The sequence below is a fragment of the Crocuta crocuta genome, unplaced genomic scaffold (genome assembly GCF_008692635.1).
Source record: "Crocuta crocuta isolate KB4526 unplaced genomic scaffold, BGI_CrCroc_1.0 scaffold687, whole genome shotgun sequence".
NCBI classification, from domain to species: domain Eukaryota; kingdom Metazoa; phylum Chordata; class Mammalia; order Carnivora; family Hyaenidae; genus Crocuta; species Crocuta crocuta.
The window spans coordinates 4,329,299-4,348,525 of NW_027530182.1; the positions used below are offsets into that span (position 1 = coordinate 4,329,299).

Sequence of the window (19,227 nt, forward strand, 5' to 3'; positions counted from 1 at the left end):
ATAGGTTTGTCTTTCCCCCTTAGATTAGACCAAGTGAAATATTTCTCACTTGGATCATATGACAATTTACCACCTGGACTTCCTGCTGCATTCCCACCATTTCTACATCAATCCTCATAGTGTGGCCAGAATAAACTCCCTGAAATGAGATCACAAAAATGGGTTCATTTTACTCCCTGGTTGAAGAATCTTCCAGATAAAGCCAGCTTTCTAGCATGGTATATAAGCTTTCCCTGCCTTCCTCCCCAGCCTCATCTCCTACCTCCACCCCAACCCACTCTCCACTCCAACCACACTGAACCACTCCAAAGGCCTCTCTTCTGTGCCTCCTCTCTCCACTGTGGGGCTTTTATTGTTCAGGTACCACCACCTCCTCTTTTGTGCAATAAGTGGAGACACAGAATCTTTCATTTCTCAGCTCTCTGCCCTCAGTGCTCCCATTCTTTCAGGGAGTATGAAAACAAGAAGACAGAAAAGGCATGGTGGGTATTTAATTCAGCAGGAAGCACTCTTCTCAGAGCATCTCACAATTACAAAAATGCCAAGATGCTAACTGTACCATCAGCAGGAATGATCCTGGCAAAACTAGGGCTCAGCTTGGGTTTGCACTATGTGCTAAGGCAGTCTTGACTCCCCACTGCTCAATACAAACTTTTTTAAGCAAACATTTTCTCCCCAAGGGCTTCTGATTTACACAACAGCCTGTGTTTGCTTAGAACCCATTTATCCAACTGGACAAGTGGAAGGGAGATTTTCCCCGACGGCGCTTGCCAAAACAACCTCACCAAGGGAAGGGGGGAGGTTTCTGGACAGGAAAACATCAGGCCCAAACACCAATAAAACCCACTTCCCGGCCAAAATCTGGAGCAGCATTACTGAGCCATGCTTGACTAACAAAGGTAACACGCTCCACTATAACCTGTCTTGTGTGAATTATACACATGGTTGTGAATAACCCCAAATTGGGGCCTGAAAGCGCTTGGTGGGATGGGAGGAGGGAATTAGGAAGCAGGAGAATTGGTCTCTCTAGGGCTCTAAGGGGGAAATGGGAGATGCTTCAGTTGAACTCCCAGTAACTCCCTCTGAGTAGATTTAAAAATATATCTCAGAGGCAGTTATAGGGTCTTCAGCCTGGGCTCCCTTCCCAAGGGCCCCATGTTGGCAAACAGCTAGAGGAAGCTGACTGACCCGACGCATCTGGAAGCTGACTCTGTGTAAATTGGGGCTTACAGAGGGAACAGGCTAAACAAGAATCCAAGGGTCAGTTCCACATTTCTACTCTTTTTATTGTACAAGTGCCTCATGCTGGTGTCTGTTTAATACTAAACCAACTGCAGCAGGGAACCAGGGGTGGCAGCCCCAGGCCACAGAGCCACAGAATGACTTTAGTCAGAAAGTGTTCTCCCAACAGGAGGTGAGCACTCCTCACTTCAAAAAGGGGTGGAAGCAGCCTGAGACCACATATCGCCACATAAACCCATGTTTGTGGACAGCACCCCAAGGGTTCTGCCCTCTTTATTTCCAAGGAGTAGCAAAATATACTCAGGGCAAGCAAAAAGGAACAGAGCTGAATGCCCAAGCTACTCCATGGAGCACTTCCAACCCCAAAGCAGCCAGGAGTGTTTTCTAGTAACAGGCCTGCCATGCTCTGGGGCCCTTCATGCAGAGACATCCTCTTCTGCCATTATTCTAGCAAGGGAACCAACCTTCTGCTCAGAGAGGCTGTGAGAACCTTTCTTCAAGGGCTGCCAAGCTCAATGCCAATGAAAACGTGCTTAGTGCCTTTATTTCCTGCTGTTTCCACAGGAAAAGAGCAGATAAATACCAACCAAACTCGCCAGCTTATGGGTCATCCTGAAGGTGGTTACTCAAAGACAAGAGCCAATACAGTGAAGTCCTTGCTCAGCATGTCTAAGGAATGAAACTGTTAACTGAGTCTCCTTCTCTGGTATAAAATTCAAGTTTCTTTGTGAGAGTACACCTATGGCTGTATTTCCTGATGAGCTATAACTAAGCAAATGATCTTTGCAGGAGTTGGGGGCAAGGGGTGATAGATTTCTGAAGAGTGGTAAAGTCTTAAGTTTAAAGTGTAATTCATTTATCTCCAATCCAAAACTATTTACTGTGAATTCAGCGTGAATTTGATCAGAATATATGTGTTTCCCCTTTATGATTTTATGTTGAGAACATTCATTGAAATCTACTATTAACCACAACATAACTGCATGTCCACAGTCTCACATAATCTTACAATCTTTAAGGTCATGGAAGAGAAAAGTATTTTATTCTTCCCAGAAATTGCTCAAATTTAGTACCTTTTTTTCTTCTTAAAAACACCCTCCCCTTTCTTCCTGTGTTACATTCCCTACCTAGTCCCTGTGCTCTTTGTGACTATGAATGAAGTAAATTGGTCAAAGATTAAGTCTCTTTTAGGTGTAGAGCCATAAAATTATATACTATGGAAAGCCAAGAGTTAAACCTTAAAGTTAAGCAAAGGTTAAAGTGGCCCTGCTGGGAAAGTCATAATAACTTGACCTCCGATCCTTAGGCAAAGCTAAAGAAAGATGTTTGACCGGAGTCTGACAAAAGGGAAGAAGAAATAGCATAACAACCAACTAAGGTCCTGAGCCTAAAAGTAGGAAATGAAGATTTTCACTGTGATAAAGAGGCCGTGTAATACTGTTTTTTTAACCTACTGATGTTTATCTCCGAAAACTGCAGTACTTGTTATTTTATCCAATTAATCAATAAACTAAATGGAATCCATTTTAAAAAGATTTGCTCCTCTTGTCCAAAGCCAATCTCTTCATCCTTATCCTAAATCCCTCCCTTTTTCTCAGGAAACTTTTTTTTTTTTTAAAGTAGGCTTCACACCCAGCGTGGGGCCCAACATGGGGCTTGAACTCACAACTCTGAGATCAAGAGTCAGACACTTAACTGACTGAGCCACCAGGGACCTGTCTATATACTAATCTGTGTTTTAGCCTTTTCCTCCGTATTCGCTCCTTTTCTTGATAATCATTCTTCAGCTTTTCCCAACTTTAAAGGAAAAAAATAAAGTGACAGGACAACCTTCACTGGACTCCACTCCCCTTCCCTCTTTCTTCCAGAAAGAGCTGTCTACATACAGACTTGCCTTCCTCAGCTCCCACTCACACTCCCATCTAATCTGGTTCTGATAACCCTTCGCTCTAGCCCAGGCCAGGATTCCAAATCCAGTCACTGCTCTTTAGGCCATTATCCTCCTGAACCACCCTAACAGCATCCATACTCTCACTCATCGTTTTAACACTCTCTCCCTTGACTTCTGTGATTCTCCTCCTCATGATTTGTCCTCTCTCTCTCTCAATCCCCTGCTCTACAGGGCTTGGCTCTTTGTCAGTTGATTTTATTTCATACCTTCCATGTGTAATTCTAACATTTCCCAGGGTTAAAAGGAACCACTAAGGAAACCATTATGTCATCACAGGCAGGCTAGGAGCCCAGCCCAGTACACTGAGAAAGATCCTAAGGCTGATTCACAGGGCTTGATTCATGCCCCTGATCCTGATAAGGACACGCCAAGCCCTCCTTGTCTGTGCTGTGACAGACAGGATTCTAAGAACCTGCCTCCAGGATTCAAGTTACACAGTCTCTGTCTTCCGCCCTACTCTCGCATCTCCTCAATGCCCACTAGAGCTGAAGCTAATGTCTGTCACCACTCCATATCATCTCTACACAAAAATATGAAGTACAACCACCTATGAGCGCTACAGAGCACAAAATAGACAGATTCTGGAGCAAAGCCAACAGGTAGAAGAAGGGACTGGTACTGCATGAGCCTCTGTGTAAGTTTCCATTTTCTGGTGGGTTTTTTGTTTGTGTTTCCCAGAGCTTGCAGTCTGAAAGCAGACTCCAGTCTGTGCCAAGCCATGCAGCCAAAATGTGAACAGAAAACCTCCCACCTTTGACAGAAGAACCAGAGGGCCAAGTTTAAGGCAATCACAGGTGCTGGAAAGTAAGGAAGAAATCCTGGAAAGGAGAAAAACCCAAGACAGGAAGCTCTAGTTTCTCTACATAAACTGGACCCAGGTCTCCTGTTGACCTTACATGCATGAGGCAGACTTGAAACAACCATGCTAAAGATAAAGACCTGGACTGAAGAACTGAGATTGGAGCTGTCACCCAAAACACAGAGTTGCATTTTGAATCAAATCACCTCACCTCCTATCTGCCTTTTAAAAAAAGTAATATTAATAAAATAAGCTCTTTGGAGGACTATTAAAAAATCCAGAGTGTTTACAATGTAACTTTGTACAGGATCAATCCAAAATCACTGACATACATACAGGGAAAATGTGACCCATTCCCAGGAGAAAAAAAAAAAATAATCATGAAAACCAGCTTCAAGCAGACCCAGATATTAGAATTAGCAAACAAAGATTTTAAAGTAGCTATTCTAACTATGCTGAATTATAAAAAAGGAAAATAAGGTTGTAATAAATTATAAGGTAGGAAATTCTTAGGAGAAACAGAAACTATGTAAAAATAACCACATGCAACTTCTAAAAACTGAAATATCCAGCATCTGTAATAAGACAGTCACTGGATGGGCTTAATATCAGAATGGAGCTGGAGAAAAGACTCCATGAACTTGAAGACAGATGAATAGAAACTATCCAAATTGAAAAACAGAGCAAAAAAAATATTGGCAGAAAGAAATGAGCAGAGCTTCAGAGACAGAAAAGGTACTTGAGGAAATAATGGTCAACATGTTTCCAAATTTAATCAAAGATACATAACATCAAAGGCTCTGAAATTGCCGAGGCAAGTCTAGTGCTGAGCCCTATTTCTGCATTTCTTCATTAATTCTTGGGCCCAAACTGCAGGGGACAGTAAGTATATCCCCAGGGGTATAAGAGAAGTACATATTTGAACAGAGAATGTGTAAATTCCAATGAGTGGGGAAAGACTTTGGCTCACTACCATCTTTCCCACTTTCTTCCTGACATTTAGAGAGGATTCCAAATGCCTTTTCTATTTGAGCTCTTTCCCTCCTAACTCTACTCAGTTTAATCAAGAGTCTTGTCAATAAATGAAGAAATCCACACTGCCAGCTCCCAGCACTTTGCCCTTAAGCCAAACCCATCAAGTCAGAACCCCATTTCATCTTCCCTCCTATGCCTCCAGGTCACTCTCCCCATGGTCCCACTCCCCTTAGAATAAAGATGTAACACCATCTTGAAGACTTACTTCTTTCTTCTCAGGTTATCCACTTTGCCATCTTTAGGGATCTGCCTTGGCTAACACAACAATGTCCCAAAATGGGGCCCAAGTGTTTTTACATGGTGACATGCCTAAAAGGAAATGAGGCTTGAAGTGCAAACCTCTTCTTCATAAATTGATCTCCAGTCTATCCAAACTAAAGGCAGATCCTATAGAAGAGAATCACCAAGGGCTGCAAATACTGCTTCATACTAAGAAGGGCTGAAAATCATGAGCATTCCTCTTATGGCACCTGCTGTAAATCCCCAAGATTTACAGTCAGTAAGCATTGTGTGCAGCTGTAATCATGTCTCATGCTGGGATGATAACCTTTCCAGAAACCAGGTGTTTTTTGTGTCTGGGCTTAATCACCAAACCCAGCCAAGCCCTGAGCCGCATGACTTTTCATTCAGCAGGTGGCAGCCCCATGTCCAATCTCAGACACTAAGTTGAATAAGACTTTATATAGCGAAGTAGGTGGATGTTCGGTAATAAGAATTCTAAGGGTAGAGAAGTGACAGTCCATGCATATACAGGCATGTGCAAACACAGGGCTGACCCACCCCTTCTCCCAGAAGCCTCTGGGAGAGCATTCAGATGATGACTTCTCTGCATTTCCTCATATGGAAAGTTCTGCTGTATATACAAGCATACTGACCAGAGCCTCTGCTGAGTTTATATAGTTCAGAAAACATGGTTGGTCAAAATCTTGATTTGTGATAATTGATCTTATTAAAAGCTTATTAGAACTTTTTAAAAAATGCATCCTGATAGGGACATAGTTGTATTCTCACTCTATGAAAACTAATGCCCAGTGTGGCAGGCACAGGGCTGAGATATGATGAAGTGGGAGGTATGGGCAAGGGAAGAGATGCTCTCTGCTAGTTTTCCCCCTTGGTTCTCTCTCTATGGGGAAGGAAATAAAGGAGAGGAGAGAAGCATTTCTGCTTTTTCCTTCTCACGAGTAACCTTGATCCTGCTACCTTTTCTATTTAAGGCCGTTACAGTCATTAACAACTTGTTTCAGAAATTCTTTCGGTATCTGCAGTCCTCCATTTTGGTCACATTTTGACATGAGTGATACTAATACTCTCATTCTAGCAGGGACAGAGGGACCTTCTGGGTTATATGTTATTTATGGCTTTAGGTGACACGCAGCAAGGAAAACTTAGGACAGGTCACAGGGGAGGTTTTTGCTGTAACAAAGCACCATCGGGAAGGCAGGAAGGCATGTGGGCTCCATCTGGGGACCTCACTGCTAGGTGATGGGGCAGGACTCCTGCTCCAGATGAGGATTTGTCCTCAACCTCCTAAGCTTCTGGGCAACAAATAAAGAGCAAGCTTCAACATCCAGCCTTCAAAGCTTCCTCTTCTGTATTTCTGGGACAGAAAAAAAAAAAATCTCTAACAACGTCTGAAGCTGTCCTGTACTTTCCATTTCACACATTGCTCTTGATTTCCTGAAAATTGGGTATGAAGAGAGGAGACCAGAATCTAGAGCCTGAATGTCATATTTGCAAGCCATTCGTCAATGCTACTCTCATCTTTTCCTACCCATTTCAGGTCTCTTATACCTAGGACTTTTCATCAGCAATGACCATGATTTCTTAAAAGGAAAAGCAGGGCTTGGGAATGGTCCACATCTCTTGTTGTGGTCTTTAGATTCTTAGAATTCTAAGACCGCTGTTTTCTTGGTAAAATAAATCCCAAACTCATATTGTTTCATAAGCCACAGATTGGAAAAACAGGTTGCATAAAATGTAATATTTTTAGTACTCAAACACTGTGCTTAAACCAAGTCATATGAAGATATCTGTCTAGCATAAAAGTGATCTGATTCAAGCCATACATCAGATGAGACCCTCAACTCCTTCCCACCTCAGGTTGCCCGTGTCTACTACTTGCCACCATACTCAGGAATCTTTTGGCTTCATTTCTCTCTTTATGGGTCTTTCTGCCCCATAACCCACACATGGACTTCCTTTGGATCTAGAGCATAGCAGCTTTTTGTAGGAATACTTCATGCCTCTACGCTACAATCTCAAAAGAGGATGTTTCCAGGCCTATTGTGGGGAAAACCTGGAGGCAGAATGACTTAGAGCCGTTCTGCTTCAACTGGGTCATCTGGGATCTTTACTAGGAAAGCACAAAATTATGAGCAACGGGGGAGCAATAGGAAGAAGATTTACCAGGTCTTGCGTCCTGTAATGTGCAGGCGCTGTGCTGGAAAAATTTACATACTCTATGATCTCCACCTCCCAGCAATCCTGCCCTGTAGGGAAGAGGAATGTAGGGACAGAGAAGGCATCCCTCTGTCAAGTCTCATTTGGGGACTAACTACACATTTGGGACACTGCCCAACTGCACTCAAAGATGTTTCTACTCCACTGGGTCACCAATCACAGGTCACCACCCAGAGATCCAAGTTGACAACCAAGTTGTCAGTGGCAGATTCTAGCTAGTCTGACAATATGTAGAACAGACCTGAAATTGATCAGTTTCCCCACCCTCTCAATATAGATACTTCTGCAACCATAATACACTGTGAGCCAGGTGTTTCAGTCTCTAAACTGGATTCTCTAAATAATGTGAGTTTGGAAGCCAAGAGCAATTTAAAAGGAAATACCACTGACCTTTGAACAATGCAGAGGTAAGGGATGCTGACCTCCTATGCAGTCAAAAATCCACATATAACTTTTGGTTCCCCAAAACAAACTGTTTATAGCTTACTGTTGACCAGAAGCCTTACCAATAACAGTCAATTAACGTATTTTATATACGATATGTATTATATACTACATTCTTATAATAAAATAAGCTAGAGCGGCACCTGGCTTATTCAATCAGGTGGCTCAATCAATTAAGCATCTGACTTTGACTCAGATCATGATCTCAGAGTTGGTGGGTTCAAGCCCCACATCGGGCTCCATGCTGACAGCTCAGAGCCCAGAGCTTACTTCATATTCTGTCTTCCAGTCTCTCTGCCCCTCCTCCACTCGCACTCTGTCTCTCACTCTCAAAAATAAACATTAAAAATTTTTAATAAAAAAATAAGCTAGAGAAAACAAAATGTTATGAAGAAAATCATAAGAGAAAGTACATTTACAGTACTGTATTTATCAGAAAAAATCCACATGTAAATGGACCCATGCAATTCAAACCTATGTTGTTTAAGGGTCAACTATAGTCTTTGTTCATTCTTGAAGAACATTCAAGGGAACCTCAATTCAAAGTCTACAACATAATTTCCAAAGAGCTCCCTCTGTATCATCAAGTTTTTTCACTACTACCACTGTTACCACACTGCCCGAGCTGTCCTGGAGCTTTGGCACCAAAACCCAAAACTCTCTTTTCAGAAGCAGACAGCCCACCATTTCATCCCTTTATACTTTACTTAATCTCCAACCCTTTGCTATGTAGATCATTTTAGCCTTCCTCACCTCTACACCAGCAAGTAACAATTCTTTCTCTGGAAGAAAAGGTTGGAAAAAACTGAGCTGGCTAATAAATGCAAAATTTTATTTCTGAGATATAGCACGTTAACATTAAAGGCCTTGATACCACATATTACATTGCTTTATTGATGCACTAATATTGAACATTATATTAATACTGTACATCTGCACTGACATTACTCCATTAGTGTGCATTCATATATTTATTCTACTTGCACTCACCTTGACGTAGTCAAACCTTCCATGGGCACAGACCCTTTCTGGTACTCCAGCTTGGGCTTGAAGGATTCTCTGGGCAGGTAAGAGTGATGGGGAGGGTAGTTCTCGGTGTATTCGGACAGAAGACATGGTTTCTCTATTTTTTCGTAAATCTTGGTAGGGAGATGTGGACAGTGATGCCGCCTATAAAAAAAGACATAAAGTTAGGTCTTTTCCCTTCTTGGAAAGAATACATACACAAGTTAACAATGCTACCTTCTCAAAATGGGATCCCAGCCTTGAAAATCAAGACTGCCAGCACTGAAAACAGGAACTCAACCTTTCCTTTTCTCTCCTAAACTATCAAGTGGCCAGAATTTTTTTAATGATGTATAACTACAATTGGTTAATCATCAAAATCCCTTAAAATCATAAATTACACACAAGCATGACTGATGTTCAGCTACTATAGACGCCCTGCTGCTTGTTTAGATATGAAATATTTCCGGGGCTCCTGGGTACCTCAGTCAGTTAAGATCTGGATTTCAGCTCAGGTCACAGTCTCATGGTTTGTGAGTTTGAGCCCCACATCAGGCTCTGCACTAATAGCACAGAGCCTGCTTGGAATTCTCAGTCTCCTGTCTCCTCCCTCTCTCTCTCTCTCTCTCTGCCCCTCCCCTGCTTGTGCTCTCTTGCTCTCACTCTCTCAAAAATAAATAAATAAAGTTAAAAAATAAAACAAATATGAAATACTTCCATACCATGGTAGGTAAATCATTGTGGCCCTGAGACCTTTGAGTGCTCCTCCAAGCTGCACCCCCCCCCCCAGATCTCCCTGGGCCTCCCAATCAGCCAGCAGTTGGGGCTCAAGACCTGACCAGACAGTGTGCTCCAAACCAGAGCTTTCCAACAGGCTGGTTCCTGGATCAATTCAGATTACCACCTTTCCATACAAGTGGCATCACACAGAGCAAAACCACCTCCGTTCCAAGTACACTACACACCACTGACTGTGTGAACCTGTTTCACATTGAAAGTCTGGCTCATTTCTTCTTTTAGCTCTCACTTTAACTCTTGCTTCCATAGAAAGACTTCCACTGGTTATCTTCTACCTTCCATATGCCCAGCAGCCCTCCCCTTGCATAAGGTTCTCTCTCTCATTCTGGTGTATGGATTTCCCATCATGTATTGCTGTCATCAGCTGGTTTGTTGGTGAGTTTGTTCATTATCGGTCTCATCTACCAAGCTTAGTACCTTTTTTACCTTGTTCACTGCTATAGCCCCTCAGCCTGCCTGGGACACAGTAGGCTGTCAATAAATGGTTGACAGTGAGTTTTCCCATCTTACATGCATGGTAATACATGAACCCTATTATTCTACTTACTGCTAGACAGAGAGCAGCTCTTTGAGCTTTCAAAACCTAAGTAGTATATCAATTATTCATATGCCCATATACGATTCTTACAAACCAGTTGGGGGCACCTCTCATCTTCAGGCAACAGCACATCAACAAAACTGTTGGTGATTTCCAACTTTGTTATATCAAGGAATAGCATATTTTAAAATTTTTTTACACTGATTTTAAATAGAGAAACTAAAATACACAGACTTCTCGAAACAAAAAATAAAACATTAAAAAAATTTTAAGGGGTCTGAGGGGGGCACCTGGGTGGCTTAGTCGGTTAAGCATCTAACTTCATCTTGGGTCATGATCTCACAGTTTGTGAATTCGAGCCCCAAGTCAGGCTTTGTGCTGACAGCTCAGCCTGGAACCTGCTTCAGATTCTGTGTTTCCCTGTCTCTCTGCTCTTCCCCTTTCATGCTCTGCCTCTCTCTCCTTCAAAAAAAGTAAACATTGAAAAAATTTGTAAGAGGAAGAGAAAGAGAGAAACTGACATACAGAGAATTCATCACTGTTCTAATTAAAGCTATTTTCCAGGCAACAATTAACATGCTATTCCTGTTGTTAGTAAGTTCAACCCTTTACATAAATGTGGCTGCCACCACTGCTGTTATTACGTACTTCTCTTCAACCTCCCAAGTTCTAGAGAAAATAATCAATACCTGTATGGTTCAGATGGCTAGAACTGCATATTAACAAGTACCTTTAAAGAGATCCCCTGTTTGCCTTCTTCACATTTGTAGGTTTGTATATCGGAAAAGCCTTAAGAGGGCATAAACTTGCCACATTTTATCTTTACAATTTTAAAGTAATCTCTACACCCAACATGGGGCTCAAACTCACAACTCCAAGGTCAAGAGGTGCAACTTCCACTGACTGAGCCAGCCAGGTGCCCTACTTTTTGTTTGTTATTACAGAAGTACTACTGGTTCATGGTAAATATTTTAGATTCTCCTAATTACCTATAAGGAAATCTTTCATAAATATGCTGTCCTTATTGTATGAATGTCTTAATTGCAGTATTAAATATGTACAATAAAAGTTTAGGTTTCCTTTTTCAAAATTCACAGTGTTGACATTTTGCACTCAAAGATGATTATGTATTTAACATTTTATATATTTAATAAAATATGCCCTAATCATGGTACATAAGTTGATGAGTGCTTTAATCTTCCATCCACCCAAGAGATAATTGTTGTGTTTGCATAGTAAACAAAATAACCATACCCCATAATATGTAAACATTAGATATTATTACTGTTTGTGTGTTCACAATCTGTCCAATTATCTGAGCTTTCATTCTGAGCCCAATTAATACCTGATCATTTAAGGATTCCTACAAACCTCAAATCAAAAACCAAGAACTGCTGGCTACCAAAAATGTCTCTGCAAATATATTTTATTCACCCACACTCTTTGATAGAAAAGTCAAGATTTTATTAAGAACAACTTAGATTCAGGCATTTGCAATAAAATCAACTCTACGAGCATAGCAATATGTTCCCTCTCCAGTGCCCTTGTTTTTAAACTAGTAAAACTTTGTCGTTATATAACCCCCCTTTCCATAATGTTACTTTACTTTTTTTAAAAAAAAGTAGACTTATTCCTAAAGAAAATAAATTTAATGCTAAAATACTACATTGTGACTGGTATCATGAGAGGGAAGTTTAGTACAGCAACAAGCTTCTACCCAGACCCTGATGTTCCTTTAAATGGATCTGTATCTATCTATGGGGAGGGAGTCATGTTTTATTGGACTTGCTGCTAGCTAACTAAAATCTGTCTCACTTTGAAGTATTAAGAAACTCTTATCTGAGGTACGGGAGCCGCTGCCGCCAAGTCCGGACCCAACACCTAGCGCCGCCGACATCCACCCGCCCGACGTGCACTCCCGATTCCTTTTGGTTCTAAGTCCAAGATGGCAACTCTCAAGGATCAGCTGATTCAGAATCTTCTTAAGGAAGAGCATACCCCCCAGAATAAGATTACAGTTGTTGGGGTTGGTGCTGTTGGCATGGCTTGTGCCATCAGTATCTTAATGAAGGACTTGGCAGATGAACTTGCTCTTGTTGATGTCATTGAAGACAAGCTGAAGGGAGAGATGATGGATCTCCAGCATGGCAGCCTGTTCCTTAGAACACCAAAAATTGTCTCTGGCAAAGACTATAGCGTGACTGCAAACTCCAAGCTGGTTATCATCACAGCTGGGGCACGTCAGCAAGAGGGAGAGAGCCGTCTTAATTTGGTCCAGCGTAACGTGAACATCTTTAAGTTCATCATTCCTAATGTTGTGAAATACAGCCCGAACTGCAAGTTGCTTATTGTTTCCAATCCAGTGGATATCTTGACCTACGTGGCTTGGAAGATAAGTGGCTTTCCCAAAAACCGTGTTATTGGAAGTGGTTGCAATCTGGATTCAGCCCGGTTCCGTTACCTCATGGGGGAAAGGCTGGGAGTTCATGCATTAAGCTGTCATGGATGGGTCCTTGGCGAGCATGGAGACTCTAGTGTGCCTGTATGGAGTGGAGTAAATGTTGCTGGTGTCTCCCTGAAGAATCTGCACCCTGAGTTAGGCACTGATGCAGATAAGGAACAGTGGAAAGAGGTTCACAAACAGGTGGTTGACAGTGCCTATGAGGTGATCAAACTGAAAGGCTACACTTCCTGGGCCATTGGACTGTCTGTGGCAGATTTGGCAGAAAGTATAATGAAGAATCTTAGGCGGGTGCATCCAATTTCCACCATGATTAAGGGTCTCTATGGAATAAAAGATGATGTCTTCCTTAGTGTCCCTTGCATCTTGGGACAGAATGGGATCTCAGATGTTGTGAAGGTGACTCTGACTCCTGAGGAAGAGGCCCGCTTGAAGAAGAGTGCGGATACACTTTGGGGGATCCAAAAAGAGCTGCAGTTTTAAAGTTTTCTAACATTGTACCACTTCACAGTCTAGACTACGACAGGATTTTAGTTGGAAGTTGTATATATTGTCCTTATTATTGGATCTGTTACTCAAGTGGTAATGTTAAAAGGGCTTAGGAAGAACATCAGTTTCCTAAAGTTAAAATTGGAATGGCTCACAAAACCTTGCAGCCATATCCAGACGGTGGATGGAACCTATGTTGTAGAGTCCTGAGTTGGTTAACGTAAAATAGTTCCATCGCCTCAGACGCACAACTGCCAATGCTGCATATGCTGCGGCTGCTGTTCAAACCAGATGTGGATTTCCTGTGTGTTCTATTACTTCTGGTTCCTTCCACCCAACACGCCTAGTCCAACTTTTGTTTTTCCTCCAGCCAGTCACATCCTGGGATCCAGTATGTAAATTCAGTATTGCATGTTGTGCATAACTGTTCTAAAGGATCTTATTTTGTGTACTATATCAGTCAGAATATAGTGTACATTGCCATATAATATAAAACGAAAGATCTGCATATAAACAATGCAACCAACTAAGTGTCATACCAACCAACTAAAATACCAAATAAACTTTAAAAGGTGAAAAAAAAAAAAAAAAAAAAAAAGAAACTCTTATCTGAAAGTAAATGTTCTTTTGGATGACTCAGCAGGTTAAGCAACCTATTCTTGATTTCAGCTCAGATCATGATCTCATGGTCATGAGATCCAGCCCCACAACAGGCTTGGTTGAGCATGGAGCCTACTTGGGATTCTCTCTCTCCCTCTGCCCCTCCCCACTTATGCTCAACATGTGCACACTCTCTCAAAAAAAAAAAAAAAATAAGTGTTTCATTGCCTGAGTCTGCTCCTTTCCTTACCCATAACCCAAAACCCTGAGCATCCCTCTTGAGTCATCAAGCACCATAGCCCCTCATTGGTCTGCCCACCCCTTTCCTAAAAGGGAAAACACTTGAATCCTTCATTTTTAGTGGACCTAGTCAATGATTAATGAAAGTGCATGCAATCACCATGGCTGGGGTATTTTCAAGTAGGCCTGACAGTCATGAACCAAAGGCTACCTCTTTAAACTGTCTGATACTTGTATTCTGGCTACCTTGCTCAGGATCACATGCTCAAATGGGCCTAGATGGGCCACTAGGCAGAGAGGGCAAAGGGGAAGGAGGAAGTCTTTATTAGAACTCTCTAAAATCTTTCCACTCCAGAATTTACTAAAGGACCACAGGGAAAGGGAAATAACCCTGACTTTTTCTGTTATTTGGTAAAGGAAGTAGTAGAACAGAACAGTTCAACAGACCACAGAAAAGGTTAATAATAGTTCATTCTGAACACTGACTCCAAGCTAGAACCATGGAATTTTAAAAATCAGATAGCTCTTGAGCGGCTCAGTTGGTTAAGCATCTGATTCTTGTTTTCAGCTCAGGTCATGATCTCAAGATTCGGGAGTTTGAGCCCCACATTGGACTCTGTGCTGACAATATAGAGCCTAGTTGGCATCCTCTCTCTCCCTCTCTCCAACCCCCTTCCCTATTCATTCTCTCTCTCAAACTTTTAAAAAAGTTATAAAATTTTTTTAATTAAATATTTTAAATGGCCATGGAGAATACCTGAGCCAATGTCCTCACAATGCTAATGAAAAAATCAGAAGCTCAGAAATCAATGTACACAGTCTAGCCATGGACAGAACATAATTTTCTTTTGCATCTGAATGACCAGGTTAATTTCCTGACAGCTAAGTCTCCAGGAACCCTAGAATGGATGAAAGAACTTTAAAGATATGACAAGTACCTCTAGCATAGCACCATCTGAAAGAGATAGAATGCAAGACGTGCATGGGAGCCACATATATCATTTTAAATGTTCTAGTGTCCACATTAAAATGGTAAAAAGAGGGGCACCTGGGTGGCTCAGTCGGCTCAGCGTCTGACTCTCAGTTTCAGCTCAGGTCATTATCTCACAATTTTGTGAGTTTGAGCCCCACATTGGGCTCTATGCTGACAGTGCAGAGCCTGCTTGGGATTCTCTCTCTCATCCTCTCTCTCTGCCCCTCCCCCACTCATGCTGTCTCAGTTTCTCTCAAAATAATAAACTTGGAAAAACTTTTAAAAAATGGTAAAAATAGGTAAAGTTAATTTTAAATATTTTATTTAATCCAATGTATTCAATATAATTTCAACATACAATCAATATAAAAATTTGAGATATTTTACTTTCATACTACATCTTTAAAATGCAATATGGGTTTTATATTCACAGCACATCTCCATTAGGAATACCACATTTCAAGGGCTCAGGAGCCACATGCGGTAGTTGCTTCCTTATTTGGAAAACACAATCTAGAATCTGAAGGAACAGATAAAAGAACCACCAGCCCTTCGATGCTGGATTTGAAGCAGAAGAAAGACAGAAATACCCAGAAATATTTTCCTTGACTCATATTCTACTTGTCTCCCCCTGGAGTTTTCCGACCTGCCTCCATGTGACATGAACAGCGACCTTAAGACATGAAAAATTGAGTTTTCCCGAATTCTTCCCACTCCATTGGACCACGCTTCAGTTTCAGGCATCTGTGATGCTCTCTGGAGCTGCTCTCTCCCCTGCCACTCCCACTTTTCCAGAATGCTTCTCTTTCTTCAAGGCCCATCCCAACCACCATTCCTGCCACCATCACCACCCCAGGAAGCTCTTGAAAATGCCACCACACTGTCAATGGCTACGACTCGCTACGACTCACTCTCTTCTCTAAGTGTACATGGCTCTGTGTCCCTACCGCTTTTAGGACACTTCCACACTACCTGGCACAGTCATCTCCTTATAAACTTTCAGGTTAAGAATTCTCAGGGCACCTGAGTGGCTCAGTGGGTTAAGCATCTGACTTCAGCTCAGGTCATGATCTCACAGTTCATGAGTTTGAACCCCGCCATCAGGCTCTGTGCTGACAGCTCAGAGCCTGGAGTCTGCTTTGGATTCTGTGTGTCTCCCTCTCTCCCTCCCTACTTGTGCATTCTCTCTCTCTCTGTGGCTGAGAACACAGATCTTCATCATGGCAAAAAGCTTTCAACATGATATTCATAATGATGAGAAGTATGGCAATTTTTCCTGACATCATAAAGCTGCATGAGTAATAGCTAGTTCATATGACTTCGGACTTCTCAAAGAAAGAAACTGCTAATAGTCTTTTAGATCATAGCCTATTTGTAAAAAGAATAGCATCTATAAATATCAGTGACTTCTCTTGCCTCTACCATGGTTTTTCAGACTCCCCTGAGCCAAGTTTGGCATAGGCAATGAAAAAGGCTCTCCTTCACTCCAGGAGGCAGCACACATGGCAGAAAGGGACTTTGGAGGTGGGAAGAACTGGTTTCCAACTCTAGCTCTGTCATGGACTGCTTGTGTAATGTTAAGGAAATTAGTTACTTTACTCTTCTGAACTTCAATTACTTCCAAATACGTAGATAACTTCTACTTGGTAGGATTATGTGGATTAAGTCAAATACTAGAGATAAAATGCCTTGCCCAGTTCAAGGCAAGCAATCTGAAATTAATAGGTTTATTGAGCAATTACTATCCACCCCATGGGCTAAGACTTTTGTATATTATCCCATCTAATACAGCAATGCTATGAGCAAGACACTATTATTCCCATTTTATCAAACTGAGACTGTAGGAGGTGTTATTTCACTTAAGGCCATATAGCCAGACTGTAATTAAATGAGGACTAAAACTCCAGATATTCTGTCTGATTCCGAAGTCTGTCCTCCTAATCATGGCCATATACTATGTGCCTTCAGGGGATACCAGCCTATACTAAACACCTCTGTTTCCTGGCTGCCCTGGTAAATGTAAGTGCAGTCAATTCATAGGCAGTTGTCTGACCTGCCCTTTCTCCTTCACTACACTCAGAATCTTCCAAGGCAAGATACACTCCTCATTCGCAAGCACCCCAAAACTATTCTAATACAAACCAATAAATACGTACAATTCCAAATGCTCTTTAAAACTCTGACCTTTCCACAGAATCTAAGTTGTCTAAAAAAGGGCAAATCATTAAACAACACTAACAGCCACAGAAAAAATAATATGGAATGCTGGATCCAAAAGGAACCACAAGATCAGTCAGCCCTACAGCTTCATCATGCAGATGTGTACACTGAGACCAAGACATGCTGAGCTACTACCATAAGGTCACACAGCTGGTCAGCAGCAGCGTTCACCTCAGGTCCCATATCACCTCCCACGTAATTGACTTCCAGTTACAATCCAATTTAAAACTCAAACTTAATACTCTTAAAGGATTTGCAGCCCATTTTTCTTTTTTCCCAGTAGTTGGGAGCCTGTGACCTGTCACAGCTGTTGTGTGAGGGAGGAAAACAGCAGAAAATGCATTTTTGGTGTAGGAGGTGGGAAGCTGCCAAGGATCTCCAAACCTCCAGTCATAAAAGTCATCTTTTCATGTGATAGTTAAGAAATAATCCATGGTGTTTATGATAACAAAAACTTTAAATTCCTAGAGACAGAGTCATCTCAGAGGAGAACCCATGTCTCTAGAATGGTCTTCTCCCTGAACATGAATGGCTCACCAAAAGCTACCCAAGTAGCCTCTGGGGATGAGTAAAGCCAGTGCTTTTCCTGAAGTCCATGTTACCTGCAGTGGTTTGTAAAGTTAAATTTTTTACTAAAATTTCTTCTCTCATGTGTATAAATATACCCAGAGAAGCAAAGGGACAAGTGAGAGAGCTTTGTGTAACTGCTAAATAAGACCATTTTTGAACATGCATAGATATATATTTCAAGCCAATCTTGAGACAAAAGGACTCATACTATCTACCTACCTCTTTTATATAGATCTTTAAAAAATCAGAACAGTGGGAAAAATAGGAGTATCTCCAGCTTATATTCGGCCCACAGTACTAGGGATTGGAGCAGGGATTATCAACTAGAATTCTTTGGTGGCAACTCATCTCTCAGGGGATCAGACTGAGTGACAGAAAGCAAGGCCAAAACTTTAAATATGTGAGGGAGAACAAGCAATCTGAAGACTGTTTGATACAAATATGTCAGATGCAAATGATGAACTAACAGTGCCTGATGTTGGGGTGAGGGGGTACAGTGAAGAGATTCTGAGTCACAGAAAAGTTTAGGGAGAAAGATCATCTTGATTGATCACCCATGTCTGTCAAGGAGACCAAGCTAGAGAAGTGGAGATAGGTGATGAATGAATGAATCAACCAGTCAACAAAAGGGAAGGAAAGGAAGAAAGGGAATTCTGCTGAAAAAGGTGACCTGTAGGAATGATACATTTGGAAAACATTTGGAATGACAAAGAAAGCCATAAAAGTATAAATGAAGTCCCTGAGAAGAGAAAGTAATTAAAAATAAGGACAAAACCTTGAAGAACACTAGGATTTAGGAAGCAGGACAATGAAGTTTCAAGGGGCGGGGGGGGAGGGAGAAACTGGAAAAAGAAGAAAATTCAGTGACATAAAGGTCCAATAAAGAAAAGATTTAAGTGTTCGACAGTTAAATTGCCACAGAAGAATCAAAAGGCCTGGGGGCAGAGAAAAAGGCATCTCCTCTGTTGACGAGAAAGCAACTTTAGTAGAGTGGCTGGTCTGGAACCACAGTATTGATGCTGCTGAGGAAGCGGAGGGAGAGAGGCCACCATGCTCAATAATCTGGTAGCAAAAGTGGCAAGAAAACTTGAACCAGAGCCCAAGACATTACCCAGAGAGTAAACAAGAATTGTCAACCATGTGATCATTATCAGGAAGTAGTGGGTAGAAGTCCAATCATCTTTGTAGGTAAGGGAACAGATGAGCAGATAGGAATTCTCTGATGAGCAAAAAAAAAAAAAAAAAGAAAGAAAAGAAAAAATGATGGAGCCAGAGACTGATTGAGAAGGGAAGGTGGATGAGGTTCAAGAGACAAGATGAGAGAAGGGAGTCAGCAGCACCAATCGGATGGCCTCCACCTAAGTACAAGGGCACCGAGAGAAGGAAAGCAGATGAGGTGGGA

General features: G+C 41.7%; 2 protein-coding genes across 4 annotated transcripts in view; one reads left to right on the forward strand and one right to left on the reverse strand.

Moving 5' to 3' along the window:
• The window catches only part of SAXO1 (stabilizer of axonemal microtubules 1), a 95,617-nt gene that overhangs the window by 14,715 nt on the left and 61,675 nt on the right, over positions 1-19,227 (reverse strand). For both annotated transcript variants that reach the window (XM_077765068.1, XM_077765069.1), the window contains exon 2: positions 8,922-9,101. In XM_077765068.1, coding sequence (XP_077621194.1) covers positions 8,922-9,101 — 180 coding nt within the window. The remainder of the gene's footprint in view (positions 1-8,921; positions 9,102-19,227) is intronic.
• LOC144232265 (L-lactate dehydrogenase A chain) lies at positions 12,123-13,793 on the forward strand. 2 transcript variants are annotated; one of them, XM_077765067.1, is made up of 2 exons: positions 12,123-12,904; positions 13,174-13,793. In XM_077765067.1, exons 1-2 carry the CDS (start codon positions 12,218-12,220, stop codon positions 13,333-13,335), a joined length of 849 nt encoding a protein of 282 aa, XP_077621193.1. In that variant the 5' UTR covers positions 12,123-12,217; the 3' UTR covers positions 13,336-13,793. The 2 variants fall into 2 exon arrangements, with proteins under 2 accessions (XP_077621193.1, XP_077621192.1); XM_077765066.1 differs by having other exon boundaries at positions 12,123-13,390.